General features: G+C 50.5%; 6 protein-coding genes across 6 annotated transcripts; 4 read left to right on the top strand and 2 right to left on the bottom strand.

Annotated features, from left to right (window-relative positions):
• Nucleotides 1-732: 732 nt before the first annotated feature.
• Nucleotides 733-1,462, top strand: FMAN_10747 (uncharacterized protein; the record flags this gene model as incomplete). The annotated part of the gene is made up of 2 exons (XM_041823755.1): nt 733-799; nt 846-1,462. The coding sequence occupies 2 exons, from the start codon at nt 733-735 to the stop codon at nt 1,460-1,462; spliced, it is 684 nt and encodes a 227-aa protein (XP_041689304.1).
• A 157-nt stretch (nt 1,463-1,619) lies between these two features.
• On the bottom strand, nt 1,620-2,131 carry FMAN_10748 (uncharacterized protein; the record flags this gene model as incomplete). The annotated part of the gene is made up of 4 exons (XM_041823754.1): nt 1,620-1,734; nt 1,781-1,905; nt 1,953-2,023; nt 2,071-2,131. The coding sequence occupies 4 exons, from the start codon at nt 2,129-2,131 to the stop codon at nt 1,620-1,622; spliced, it is 372 nt and encodes a 123-aa protein (XP_041689303.1).
• A 440-nt stretch (nt 2,132-2,571) lies between these two features.
• On the top strand, nt 2,572-3,956 carry FMAN_10749 (putative VPS4-vacuolar sorting protein; the record flags this gene model as incomplete). The annotated part of the gene is made up of 3 exons (XM_041823753.1): nt 2,572-3,194; nt 3,239-3,689; nt 3,735-3,956. The coding sequence occupies 3 exons, from the start codon at nt 2,572-2,574 to the stop codon at nt 3,954-3,956; spliced, it is 1,296 nt and encodes a 431-aa protein (XP_041689302.1).
• Nucleotides 3,957-4,933: 977 nt separating this feature from the next.
• FMAN_10750 (uncharacterized protein) lies at nt 4,934-6,762 on the top strand (the record flags this gene model as incomplete). Its single annotated transcript, XM_041823752.1, has 2 exons — nt 4,934-5,168; nt 5,213-6,762. 2 exons carry the CDS (start codon nt 4,934-4,936, stop codon nt 6,760-6,762), a joined length of 1,785 nt encoding a protein of 594 aa, XP_041689301.1.
• A 278-nt stretch (nt 6,763-7,040) lies between these two features.
• On the bottom strand, nt 7,041-9,060 carry FMAN_10751 (uncharacterized protein; the record flags this gene model as incomplete). Its single annotated transcript, XM_041823751.1, has 3 exons — nt 7,041-8,164; nt 8,212-8,809; nt 8,857-9,060. 3 exons carry the CDS (start codon nt 9,058-9,060, stop codon nt 7,041-7,043), a joined length of 1,926 nt encoding a protein of 641 aa, XP_041689300.1.
• Nucleotides 9,061-12,910: 3,850 nt separating this feature from the next.
• Nucleotides 12,911-13,934, top strand: FMAN_10752 (putative arginase; the record flags this gene model as incomplete). The annotated part of the gene is made up of 2 exons (XM_041823750.1): nt 12,911-13,578; nt 13,625-13,934. 2 exons carry the CDS (start codon nt 12,911-12,913, stop codon nt 13,932-13,934), a joined length of 978 nt encoding a protein of 325 aa, XP_041689299.1.
• Between the last annotated feature and the right edge of the window lie 98 nt (nt 13,935-14,032).

The raw sequence follows: 14,032 nt of genomic DNA, 5'->3' as shown, positions 1-14,032 counted from the left end.
GTGTTTAGTTCCTGTGAATCGTACAATTCCATCTCCCATCTGCAATGCAATCCCCACGCCGTCTCACCGAGTCGGATATTCCTTGGAAGTTTCCTCAGTAACTCGAGCACTTGTCCTTGTATCCCGATATCTTCCGGCTTGTTCTCTCTCGACATCGGGAGAATTCGCCAGCAAAAATCCCCAGCAATCAAGGTTTAGGTTCGGGGAAACCGGGTCATGATCCTTGACGAGATACTTCCAGAAGAGGCAACAAGACAGACGACGGAAGAGAGATGCTCATGCTTAGAGAGTGCTTGATCAGGCAAGATCTCATCATGAAGTATAGAATGTGATATATCTGCCAAGAGAAAGCTATCTCTTGGTCTGCCCCCAAACTTCCCATCATATCTCGGCTTCATCATGATCATGCCGCCACCATGTCGTGTCGGCCAAATACACCCCACGGTGAAGACGGTTATCGGCCCATCTATCCACGCCCATGACACCTCAGGTAAGGGGGGCATTGACCACGGTGTGGCCATGAGCGCCTTTGTTATTGAGGCTGCCAGGATACTATGCCGTATCCTCAACGAGTTGGGCATCTCCTGGAAAGAATTTTTGTAAGGGGCTGATGAGTTTAAAAGCCGGCGTATCCCCCAGGTCTTGACGGTTGTAAAGTCTAGCATAATATCTCAATTCAAGCTCATTATACCTCTTATACCACTCATATCACTCACTCACTTACATCTCAAAATGGAAGCCATCAAGAACAACTCTATTGTCTCAAGTGTCGAGATCGACATCGACACCACCCGCAGAAGTAAACAACCCTCACCACCTCTCAAAGCCTCAACTAACATCCCCAGCTGCTGTCAACGCCGCAATTGACATCTTCACAATTGACCAAGGGCACGTCACCCTCCCCAACGACCTCTGCCCTCTCGACGCCCTCTCCAGCATTCTCCGCAACATCTCCTCAGTCTTCGAGCTCAACGTCAGCGCCGATCTCGACCTAACATGCCGCAACATCCTGCACCGCATCCTCCAGTCCATCTTCGACACCAACACCCAATCCGCCCTTGAAGAAGACTCCGAGATCTTTGCCCACCTAAGCTCCAAGCAAAAAGCCCGTATTCTCGCACAGGCCATCGCTGCCTTCACTGTAATTTTCCAGCGCTTGGCTCAGACTGGCGAGAAGGTCACTTATGGCGTTCTTAACCGTGAGGTGCAGCTCTTCACGGAGAGTGATCAGCGCGCATTGATGCAGAGTCTCATTGAGGGCGATGCTGTGTTTGAGAACTGTACTCGGAAGAGCGACGTTGCTGAAGCTATCCTCTCTGCTATTGATGCAGACGAAGACGCTGTGACACCTCAGCCCGTTGCTGCAGATGACAAGCAAGACTTTATGTTCTCCCCCAGCGCAGCTCAAGACCACAAGAACATGGGCGTTCCGTGGGGCTTCAGCATCATGGCGATCAACTAAACCACATCACGAACTTCAAACTTGACGACTGGCGTTTTTAAGGGACTCTCCGATTAGCGCGGCGCTCATAAAGTGCCAGGTATTTGCATTATCATAATCCGCGTACTGTAGAATATAACTCAACTCATGATCTATTTTTTGTTCATCTCTCTTGTCATTACTGGGGTGCTTCTTTGCCCTGGCTTTGAGCTGCAGTCTGGATCTGAATGATCTCTGTCTTTTTCTTCTCAAGCTTCTCTTGTGTCTCCTTGATTGTGTCTTCTAGTCGTGTGCTGAGGATATTAGCATGCGGCATGTAGTGAGGGGAAGAACACTTACATCTCACTACTGATAAAGTCCAGACGACCCTTGACTGTGTTCTCGGCCTCAAACTTGTCTTGCTTGAGCAACACTGGCCCAGCGAGTTTGTAGATTGTCTCTCCCTCTTGTAGTCGTTCAAATTCCTGATGCTCATTAGCCCATGCATGCGACGTCTCTGAACAATACTTACTTGCTGCACACCAACATTCTCCTGCTTCTGACCCTCCAGCTTCTGTCGCGACGCCACAGCGTTCTGAAGTTCTACTCCCAATCAGCATAATTCCCCCTCCAAATGTACCCAAACATACCGCCTTGAAGCTTCTGGAAGTCCTCAGACAGCGCCTGTAACCGTGCTTGGGGATCAGACATGATGATGTAAAAAGCGGTAAATTATCACTAAGCAGATAAAAAAATCTCCTGCCTATTTCTGATTCGTCTTTTTTGGAGTGTACTGTAGCTGTCGCCTAAATCGCCAAGGCAGAGGTCGAGAAGGTCGAGGTAAAGGTTGTGCAGCCCCTCTCTGCCCCGCTATAAGCATTGCGCTCAATCAATCCAATCCAACCGTGGATCTTGATGTTTCCCCGCCAATTCAATCCACAGCCTGTACCTGTCCGTTTGTACCTACTGTCTTGCTTGCTTGCTGCTGCACTGTTGCCTCATCACCATCCACTATCTTATAACGACTTTAACGTCTCGAGGTTCTGTTTGTTCCCTCCTCGATCCTCTCTTCGACATCCCTTTACTCCTCTGGGAGCCTCGAGTCTCGTCACCCCCTCCCCCCACGTTCATCGACCCCAAACAACGTCACCATGTCGACCAACTTCCGCGATCGCGCCATCGCAGAGGTGCAGAAGGCGATCACAGCCGACCACAACAAGGAGTACCAAAAAGCCTTCGACCTATACATGTCCTCCATGGAGCTCTGGGTCAAGGCGCTCAAGTGGGAGAAGAACAAGGCCCTCAAAGTCACCATGCAGGAGAAGATGGCGACGTACCTCGACCGCGCAGAAAAGCTCAAGCAATTCCTCGCCGCCGAGAACGAGAACGCAAACGGCGGCGGAAAGGCCATCATGGGCGCTAACGGCAGCTCAACTGGCAAGGGGAAGCCGCAGGCTGGTGAGGACGACGATAGCAAGAAGTTGCGCAACGCGCTGTCCGGTGCTATTCTCCAGGAGAGGCCCAACGTGCGGTGGGAGGATATCGCTGGTCTTGAGGGTGCGAAGGAGACGTTGAAGGAGGCTGTTGTTCTCCCCATCAAGTTCCCCAGTCTGTTCCAGGGCAAGCGACAGGCATGGAAGGGTATTCTGCTGTACGGACCTCCAGGAACGGGTAAAAGTTACCTCGCCAAGGCTGTAGCGACAGAAGCAAACAGCACCTTTTTCAGTATCAGCAGTTCCGACTTGGTCAGCAAATGGATGGGTGAAAGTGAAAGGTACGTTCCCTGCAGTCATTTGGTACCATATCTAACCCCTCCAGACTCGTGAAGCTCCTCTTCTCCATGGCGCGCGAAAACAAGCCCTCAGTTATCTTCATCGACGAGATCGATGCCCTGTGCGGCCCAAGAGGTGAAGGCGAATCCGAGGCTTCACGTCGTATAAAGACCGAGATACTTGTTCAGATGGACGGTGTAGGCAACGATAGCAAGGGTATTCTGGTCCTGGGCGCCACCAATATTCCCTGGCAATTAGACGCTGCTATTCGCCGACGTTTCCAGCGCCGTGTGCATATTGGTCTTCCCGACATGAATGGCCGCGCGCGCATGTTCAAGCTAGCCATCGGCGATACTGAGACCTCACTCCAGGCGAGCGACTACAATATCCTTGCAGCCAAGTCGGATGGAATGTCTGGTAGCGATATCGCCAACGTTGTTCAATCTGCCCTTATGCGACCAGTCCGCAAGATTCTGCAAGCCACGCACTTCAAACCTGTAAGTTTCTCTCGAGTAGAGTTGGATCTTGACTAACGAATGCAGGTTATGAAAGACGGCAAGCGCATGTTGACGCCCTGCTCGCCAGGCGACCCGGAAAAGATCGAGATGACATATGACGACGTCTCATCCGACGAGCTACTTGCACCAGATGTTGCGCTGAAGGATTTCGAGATGGCGCTTGACGATTCGCACCCGACTGTTTCCAAGGATGATATTGCAAGGCAGATTGAGTGGACCAATGAGTTTGGAAGCGAGGGCGCATGATAGGGGAGACAGGCAGATATATAACACAAGGGAGGTAGCGAGTTTACAGGATTATGTCTTAGCATGGCGGCGTCTTGTGGAGTTTTTATTTATCTCGTAGCTTGGCTTGACTTGGGAACATGGTGTGTGGGTAAATGAAATGAATGTTGATATATATACGATCCTGAGTACAGGTCCAGGGAGAGCAAACCCTTGCAGATGTCGTGAATGATGATGGTGGGAGAGCTGTACAGATTGGGGTTAGCGTTGGATGTTTGAATGCCGAAGTGCAGGGTAATTGAATGACAATTGAAGTGAAGCATCAATCTTAGCCATGTGAAGGCCCGAGGAAAAATAATTTTTGAGTAAAGGAATTCTTAGAAATTTCTGCTCGAGCTAACTTTGAAGTTTAGGGAACATCTAATACGGTGGAATTGCATATTTGCCTGAATAGACGTCAAGATGATGGTCTCTTATACCAAGTTAAGAAGCCCAGTTCATTGAGTCACTGAGAAACTGCAGCTTCATAATCGAAGGACAACAAAACTTTTGGCAGATGCTAGAGTTGTTCTAAAAAATCCAGGTACCCGAGATTTAATTCAGCCAATCCTAAACTCAGTGGGAAGTTGGCCGGCAACCTCGAGCTCCTGGTTGATCATAACTTACACCTTTCATGATGAGTGCAGCCCTCCAACTGGTCGTCGCCGTATATTCAACGTTAGAAGAAGCAATTTGATATTCAACAAAAGAAACAAGAGAGGGGAAATTAAATCCCCACGGGGTGAGGTTCGAGAAAATATATCTTAGTAAATATAGGAATGGTCATAAGAAGCTCAACTCGATTGGAGAGTCTGTCTATTAACCACTCTGACGCCATTCCCCACTATCTTTATCTTATCCATCTTATCAAGCGGTATCCCACGGCAAAAACATAATTTCATCCCCATCACCAGCTATCCCACCATCCCAATGACCACCCAAACGCCAGACACATTCCCATGTTCATCGCCTTAAAAAATGCTCGCTCATCGCTCCCACGGCGCATCCGCCCTTCGCCCGCCCTAATCCGCCACGCCTCTAACAAGATCACAAACGAACAACTCGAGCCTTCAAACGAACTCTCCGAACGCCTACGAGACACAGGACTATGGCAGTGGACTCATAAAGCTGGCCGCCCGAAAGCGCCTATAGGTGAAAAGCACCGCGCCAACCTCGTTAGCCAAAGTCTCTGCGGTATGGATTCCTATCAATTTGTTGATTTGAAGCTTATTGTGTAGACGATATTGCTCAATACATCGGCCCTTCGTTGGATCGCCATAAAGGATGCGACATTGTCGATATCAACCCCGGCCCCGGCCTCTGGAGTCGCACTCTCCATGATCTCGTCCAACCCAGGAAACACATCCTTATGGAACCCGATATTGAGGTCTACAGGCCATTTTTAGGTGACTTTCTCGACAAACCCAACGTCGAAGCCGTCCCCAAAGCCGGTATCCTCTGGAAAGACCTAAACTCCATCCTCGAAGCCCTCCCCCACCAAACCATCCGCGATCCCGCCGCCGAGCCCGAACGCAATGACACACTCCTCGTCAACGTCAACCTGTGCTACTGCCCACCGAAGAGGTACCAATCATTCGAATGCGTCAGCACAATGGTTCTCTACCAGCTCATGGCCAGCATCCGCACCGCCTCACTCTTCCAGCAGTACGGTCTCGTGCGCATGCTAGTATGGATCTCCGACGACGGCAAACGGCGCCTCCTCCCACGAAGTGCCATCCGTCGAAAACGCAGCGCCTTCGAAGCAGAACTCTCCCTCGAATGGCTCCACGAAATCTGCGGCCATGACGTCGAAGTCGAAGATCGTTATGAGCTCCGCGATGAGTGGATCAACATGGAGTCGGGCTACAGCTGCCTCAAACGCATGAAGGAAGCTGGCTTGACGATGCCCAAGGGCCGCGAGACCATCATGTACAACAATCTCAGCGCCAACCAAAAATTCGCCAAGAAGAAGCTCGCAGGCATTCATCCGCCCCGACACAACCGACCTTTCCGTGAAGAACTCGAAGGTTTAGAAACAGCGTTCGCAGAAGACGACGCCTCAGAGGCATCGTACCGATTAAAAATGCTGCGCTACCGCGAAAAGTACGATGCAGTAGATTCGCAGCTCTTCCTCGAACTCCTCCAGGAGCGAGAGGCCCTCAACAAGCTCTGGAAGAAATCCCCCAAGCAGTTCCACGCCGCCGAAGCAGAATTCGACGCACGTCTCGATGTCGTCAAGAAAAACACACGCAAAGAATGGGCTATGGTCCGCGACAACTACCACCTCTTCCGACAAAAGAAACCAACTCTATTATGGGACCGTCGCCCGTTCGAACCCCTCGCCGCACGCGCCGATGAATTCTATCCCCGCATGCCCTTCGCTCTCCTCGACCTGCAGCCCAAGGCCATGAACAAGTACACGCGCCAGCACGGCCCGACAGCGCGAAACGGCACCATCTCAGAGACCATGCTTCGCTACTGGTTCCAGCAAATGCTTGCGCCAATAACGAGCTCAATGGACGGCGTGTGGCCTGGCTTCGGTGACTGTGCAGCTAATATCCGATCGCTTCATGATCCCAAGCTGGGCGGATCTCCTCTTTCAGGACATGGAGCGCTGGTAGCGCGCTGCGTTACAGAGGATCAATGGGCGGATATTATTAAAGCGTTTCTGGAGTGGCCGTTTGCTCCAGAGTATACAACGCTTGTGGGGAGATTGACGGATGATTATGATCTTGACCCACCTCCAGACGACGAGGCCAAAGGTACCGCCATGGACGGCGTTGCATGATTGATTGATTGTACGAATATAGCGACACCAAAATATTTTACATGTACTATATCATAGCATCATAGACAAAATAGAATTGTATATCATGATATTTGATACAAGGAACTGAGAACTCATTCTGAGCTGTATGTACTGTACTGTACTGGACTTAGATGCCATAAACCCCGGTCGTTGTCCGTAGAGCAAAACGACATGCATCAGATAAAACATAAAAAAAATAAAACCACGCCAGAACGCCATCGCCTACCAAATCAAGGCCAACTCCACACAATGATGTATCATATCTTCAACTTGCTCCACGTCTTCTCAATAGACGGATCCTTGAGCGCATCATCAACCCACCCCATCTTATCCCTATCATCCGCAATGACCCGCCCGTACTCCAACAGCAGCCGCAGGACATAAATCTGCATGTCCTCTTTTCTAAGTACTTTGTTCGCCCACTCCTTGCCCTCGAGTGCAATTCGCTGGGCAGCCTTATCGTGACCACTTGTTTCTCCATACCCTCTGAAATACTCCATTATGCCGTAAAAGTCCTGGAATCTGTTGTCCATGGGGACGAAGTGCACCCACGGCACGAGACGACTGTCGTGCCACTCTCTGAAGAGGGTTGCTTTTATGGGGAGGGACGTTGAGTTGAGGAAGCCGAGGTAACGACCTGAAAAAGAGTTTCCGTCGATATCGGGAACGTATTTGTAGTCGAACTGCTCGTGCATGTCCATGCCGTCAACCTTGGCAAAGTAATGATCCGTGTACCAGCACCGTCCGTCTTCCTCAGAGGGCGAGCACATGAGATCGACGAAGCCTACTTCAGACCACTCGCCAACCCACTCCCCAAGCCGACCATCAGCTTGGGCGTGAAGATGATACTGCTCCGACGGAAGGACGAAATTCTCAGGTTTCTCCTTACCGTGCTCAACAGCCGAGACCTTTGTCTGGTTCAGCATCGAGACAAATCGATGGCGGTGAAAACCGCGCCAATTCTCAGGCTTATTCTTGCCGCCAGTCGCGACACCGCGCCAGACCACGGTGTTTCCCTTATTCTGCCACTCCACATCATTATCCTCACCGCCCGTGAAGCGATCCTCTCCCTTCCAGTAAATCGGCGGCGGGAGCAGAATCTCATTATTGATAGCGAGTTTCGAGCCGCCAAACATAGGAAACAGGACTTTTGTAGAAGACACTGAGATGGGATTGATCAAAAGACCGTTTAGGCCTTGAAGGTCGGGTTGGTGGCAGATTTCGCTCGATAGTGTAAAGTTGGAGACGTAGCCTGCGAAAGAGTGCTTCTCGGCGTTGGAGATGTCGATTTCGGGGGGATGGTTGAAGGACTCTTTTAGAGGTGCTTGGCGGGCTGGACTGTCTGGGGGACATCCTCGACGGGCAATTGGCCAGTATGGGCCTGTGGCTGTTAGCAAACGTCAACATGAAAGTCTCTGGTTGACGTACTGGTCTTTTCCCATCGCTTGAAAGGAATTCTGACGTCCCTGTCATGTCGCCCAGCTGTAGGAAGCTTCTGAAACTCCGAGACAACCTCCTTCGCAGGCCATAGACTTCGCGACGCAGCGCCTTTGGTCATGTACCCATCAATATCCTCCCACGGCACCACAAGACGGGGTTCGTCCATCGCATTCAACGGCATATCCAGATCAGGAACCATATGTTCAATAGAGCGAATCATGTCAAGCCAAATGAGCGTCCAGAACCAATCACTCGTTGAATTGGCTTTACCGTTGCGAATGTGGATCGACATCTCAAAGCTGTACGCCTCTTTTCGGATGATGGGTTGAGGAACGCCCCAAAACGGGTCAATATCATGATAAACCTGATCCCAGAACTCCTCCACCACGATGGCGTCGTTCTGCTTGGCGAAATCCCACCATTTGTCGAAACCTGGCGGGGGATGACGACCACGACGTTTACGGTACGCTTGGGCTGCGTCTTCGAGGGTATGCGATTCTCTGGAGAGGATATCTTTGTATCGTTTTCCTCCGTCGTTAATGAGCTTGTCAATCGGATGAGCGCCCTGCACGGGTTTGTTTGAGAACTTCCCAAGTTAGCACGTGTCACCAAGCCCGCAGGCTAAAAACATACAGGTTGCTCCGCTGCTTTTACAGGAAACGAATCAGCGCCATCAGCAGCAGCAGGTTGTGATTTATGTATCGGCAGCAGAGACGGCGCCGGAGAGCGATTGCTAAAAGACCATAACGCAAAGAGAACGAGAGCAGCGAGGGCGCCGAATCGAATGAAGGAGGAGCTGCGCCGCGTCCTGAACCCAGGCGCAAGCATCTTGGGCATGTCGTCGGTATTCGAGCAGCCCGACAGGAATGGTCGTAGCCGATTACGGCGCAGAAATCTGACGCCAGCGACAGAAATCGAAATGCGCAGGGTTTTTTTCGAGAGAGCGAAAGGGATGACGAATGCGGTAGTGGAAAGAAGATGTCGATCGCGGGGCAGGAAGACGGTGACGTTTTATGTGAGACTAGCGACGAAGAAAAAGGAAGAAAACGTCGAAGATGATAAAAAGCAGTCGCTCTTTTCAACACATGATTAATCGATCTGTGAGTATGGCCGTTTGGGAACGGAAGATGCCAAGTTCGTTCGTTTTGGGTATATCTGCAGTGTGTTCAAACGTGGGGAGGGTGGGTTTAAAGGTTGCACAGTAGGAAGAGACTGGACAGACAAGGATTGTCAAATAAAAGGGGGTTTCTCGAAGAAAGAAGAAGATATCCACGTCGAGTCGATGTGAGGCTTTTTTTTTCTTCCTAGTCGTGGAAGAGACAAGAGAGAGAGGTTTAGGAGAATGAAGAGAAAGGAACATGAATCGCTGGAATGGAATGAGGGAGGAGTTTAGTTAGAATTGAAAGGAGCTTGCAAGCAATCAATTTGCGTGCGATCTCAAATAGCAAGCAGGGAACAGCTCCAGCTTCAGACTAGCCCAACCTAAAATGTGGGATCAACCAATTTAGCTGCCGGGCAGTATGTACCTCCCCCTACACTGCAATCTGCTAGCGAATGCAAGTAGACGCTCAGGGGCTCGGGCGGGCGATTTTGGAGTAGGGGACGTTTCTGTGGGTCTTTGCATCGGGGGTTCTTATTTTTTTTCTTGCCTACAGGGGAGCCAGGTGCTGTAGGCGCTATAAAAGGTGAAAAAATCCACAATTATCTGTTGCATCTTGGGATTAAATTTGGATAAATCAGGGGTCGATCAGACGCTTTACACGCGTCAGGTTGTATTCTGCGGTGGCACTGTTTCTCTGTACAGTAGGTACATTTGAGAGCACAGGTGATTGATCTGACGGGAAACGTGTTTGGTGTCTCAGAGAGAGCCAGCCAATCTCATTGCTGGAGTATGTATCGGTTAGACATGTTCAAGGGAGAGGGGGATAGGACAGTGTCCTCTTTTGCAACGTCGCCTGTGATGAGGACAAGACGGGTTGATGCGAGTTGCACAGTTTCATTGGGACATGATCCATGAGGGGACGCGTGTCAGAGCTGTTTCTGATTACAACTACAGGGATTCTGTCATCAACTTGCAACTTGGATAATAAACATAATAAACATGGCGATGAATATTATCATTCCTCACCGTTAAAAAAAAAACAGGTAATTAATGAGCCTGTCCACTTCTAGCTTCAATTAATCAAGTCACAATCCAAAGTCCCACCGGACTATCGTGCTGCAAGGTACGCAGCACTAAATGCCTGCCTCACAACGGCGTTTCGATAGCCAAGCTTTTTATGTTTCTCCAAATAGTTTGTTAATTTCAGCCGCACGGAATCGATCTTATCCCATCCTCCCGGCGGCGCATGCAGCGGTTCGAATTGAGCCCCTGAACGGTGTGGCTGCTAGTCTCCGCTCCCGGGCACGCGATCTATCCCAAAGATCCATGGATGAATTGAATATTGGATGAGATCAAGTGGATATCGAATTTGCCTGTATTGCCTGTCCTCGGGGAGCAAGAAAACATCAGACCTTGATGTAGGGTGTCAAAATAAACCCAGCAAAAGATATCCTAAATTTATGCAAACTCACCCAAGTCTTTTTGTCACTTAGGATTAAGGTCCTGAGTTTTATTTCCTCCCCTAGCCTGTTTGTTTGTTTTGCGTGCCTTTGCAGGAGAGTATTTGCTAGTGTTAACGTTTGTCAATGTTAATCACAGCTGAATGTTTGGCTATCACAATCTCACTGTAACAACACCAAGTTGATCGCGTTGACAAACACTGGAGTGAGTGTTTGGAACACAGATCTGCCAAACAGAGACAGATTCACGGGATCCTGCGCCTGAATCACAAATAGAAGCAAACCTCGAAGCTGACGGCTTGGCACGACTCACCCTCAGACGGACTGCCGGTTCATGGCACAAGAATACCGGGAGTGAACGCTACTCCATCTCGTAAAAGCAGCAATTCGATACATTCCTCCATCTTCAATACTCTCAGGGTATCGAGATGCTAAGCTTTTCCAGTGGAGAACCCATCCGAAACAAACGAGAGTCTAAAAACCCCGATGTCATGAATACGAGCTGTCATGGAATTTTCCATATGGATAGTCAGCTGATCTACTGAGTCAGCCTACGTCAGTCCTTCATTCCATACCAATTGCTCTATTCGCGACCTGTGTATGATGTGACCAAGTCCATTGGTTCGCCTGGGCTGGAGAATATCGCGAATGACCTCGGATCTTTTGTCCTACCCCAACTGCTTATCCGGCTCACTTGTCCAACAGAGTGATCTGTCAACTTCGCCAATAATTGCCAGAATATTAAATCCCTCTGTGACCTGCCGTATCCGTCTCGAGATCCGCGTTCCGTCATGTGAGGATCTTTTCTGTGTCGCCAAGGCCGAACAATCCCTTCGCCTGAATCTCCGTGTTTTTACTGAATGTGTGCGGTGCGGTCTGTCGAGAACAAAGCGTCGAGACCATCGTCGGCTTCAGTGAGAATTGTTGGTGGTGGGGTAAAAGGTGCGGCTCCGGAGCTTCCCCAGCTCAAGGAAATAAACCGGCCTCGCTCGATGACCGTTGACAGCATCGTGTCCTCTCGAACATTGCTCGTCGGCGTAAAATCGGTCTACGACCTTCGTTGTCTTGCGTAAAAAGTTCCATCTCAACCGGGTCACGTCGGTCCATTTCTGGGGCTTTGATAACAAGCCCCAACCATGAGCAAAGTCTTGCGGGCGCTGGAGCGTGGGACGCAAAAACAGAGACAAGACACAAACTCCAGAAAGCTAGTAACTTAGGGGAAAGTTGCAGAGACAGCTAGTAACTTAGGGGAAGGCAGACCCGCGACTCTTATGCGCCCACTCCTCCGTCGAAAACACAGCTAGTAACTTAGGGGTAAAGAGTGCCGACCACGACCATGGCATGCGCCAGAGGTATTACCTAACATTACATAAGATCAATAGAGGCTATCTACGGCTGTGAGCGGTGCATCCCACGTCCATGGCCGGCGGCAAAAGACATCAGAAACAATGAGAATGAGAGATAATGTCTGATGAGAAGATGTAGAGGTATTGGACAAGGCGAAAAACATAGGATATACATCGTCGGCACTTGACTCAAAGTGGAGGAGACCTGTTCGAATTGGGGAATCGGGGATTTTGGAGCAGGCGGGAATTGAATGGACACATAGTGAGGGAAAAACTGGAGAAGATGTGCGTAAGAGAAACCCAGATGAGCGGGACCAACAGAATCACAGCATCTGTACTGTATCTGTCAAGTATCTCGTCTAGACTCGAAAGGGCTGTCTGATGACCCTTGACATGTGCCAGTGGCAGGCTGTTGATAACCTTTGGAGAGTGTAAGAGAAACCCCCGCGCCCGCCCGAAACCGACGCTATTACCTTATCCATATTCAATTGTCTTGGGGAGAGGTACAGAGGAGAAATGTGTGTCTGTGCCGCCGGCCGATTGCAGCCATGAGAGGGTTCAAAGAGGCCGAGAGAGGATGAGAAATGTCATTGACCTCCGAATACAAATGGAGGCTTCTTCCCATCCATCTCTTTCTGCTCAATCTTCTCTCAAACTCTACCCAACCCAACCCATCTTCATCTTTTCTCCCACTTATCTTCACTTCTTATCTTCACTTCACCTCCTCTTATCTTATCTCACATCTCAACCTCTACGTCACCCCCCACATTCCGCCCATCATGAACACCGGTCTCGTCAACAGCCGCTTCCTCTCCAAGCCCGATGAAGTCGGCATCGTCGCCGTCGGTTTCTCCGGCGGCCAGCCCAAGGCCGGCGTCGACATCGGTCCCGCCGCCCTCATCGAGTCCGGCCTCCTGACCGAGATCCGCGACGAGCTCGGCTACAAGCTTTTTGGCGACGAGTCCGTCCAGCAGTTCGAGGACCTCGTGCCCGAGTCTGACCCTGACTACCGCGGCATGAAGAAGCCCCGTCACGCCTCCGCCGTGACCCGCAAGATCGCATCGCACACATACGAGCACTCGCGCGAGGGTCGCATGACCCTCACCCTCGGCGGTGATCACAGCATTGCCATCGGTACTATTGCTGGTACTGCCAAGGCTACGCGGGAGAGGCTGAACCGTGAGATTGCTGTTATCTGGGTTGATGCGCATGCGGACATCAACACTCCTGAGAGCAGTGACAGCGGAAACATTCACGGCATGCCTGTTGCTTTCTTGACTGGTCTTGCTAAGGAGGATAACGAGGAGTACTTTGGCTGGCTCGAGGATGACATGCGCTTGAGCGTCAAGAAACTGGTCTACATTGGTCTTCGATCTGTTGATATTGGCGAGAAGAAGATTCTCCGTGAGCATGGCATCAAGGCTTTTAGCATGCACGATGTCGACCGGTAAGCTTTTCACTTCTACGCTCATGAGCTTTACTGACATTTACAGACATGGTATCGGTCGCGTTGTCGAGATGGCCCTCGCTCACATCGGAAACGACACCCCCATCCATCTATCCTTCGACGTCGATGCTCTCGACCCCATGTGGGCACCCAGCACCGGCACACCCGTCCGCGGCGGTCTGACTCTCCGCGAGGGAGATTTCATCTGCGAGAGCGTGCACGAGACAGGAAACCTTGTCGCCATTGATCTCGTCGAGGTGAACCCTCAGCTCGCAGATGGTAAGCAAGCTGAGCAGAACACAATCCACGCTGGATGCTCGCTGGTGCGGTGTGCTCTTGGCGAGACTCTTTTGTAAATGTAAATTAGGGGGGTTTTGTGCGATGATTGATGATATCCTTGAGTTGAATGAATGGAATTGGGTCGGTGCATATGCATTAGGTACATAACATACAA

Source organism: Fusarium mangiferae (assembly GCF_900044065.1).
Source record: "Fusarium mangiferae strain MRC7560 genome assembly, contig: FMAN_scaffold016, whole genome shotgun sequence".
Taxonomy (NCBI): Eukaryota; Fungi; Ascomycota; class Sordariomycetes; order Hypocreales; family Nectriaceae; genus Fusarium; species Fusarium mangiferae.
This window is presented reverse-complemented; position numbering and strand designations above follow the sequence as displayed.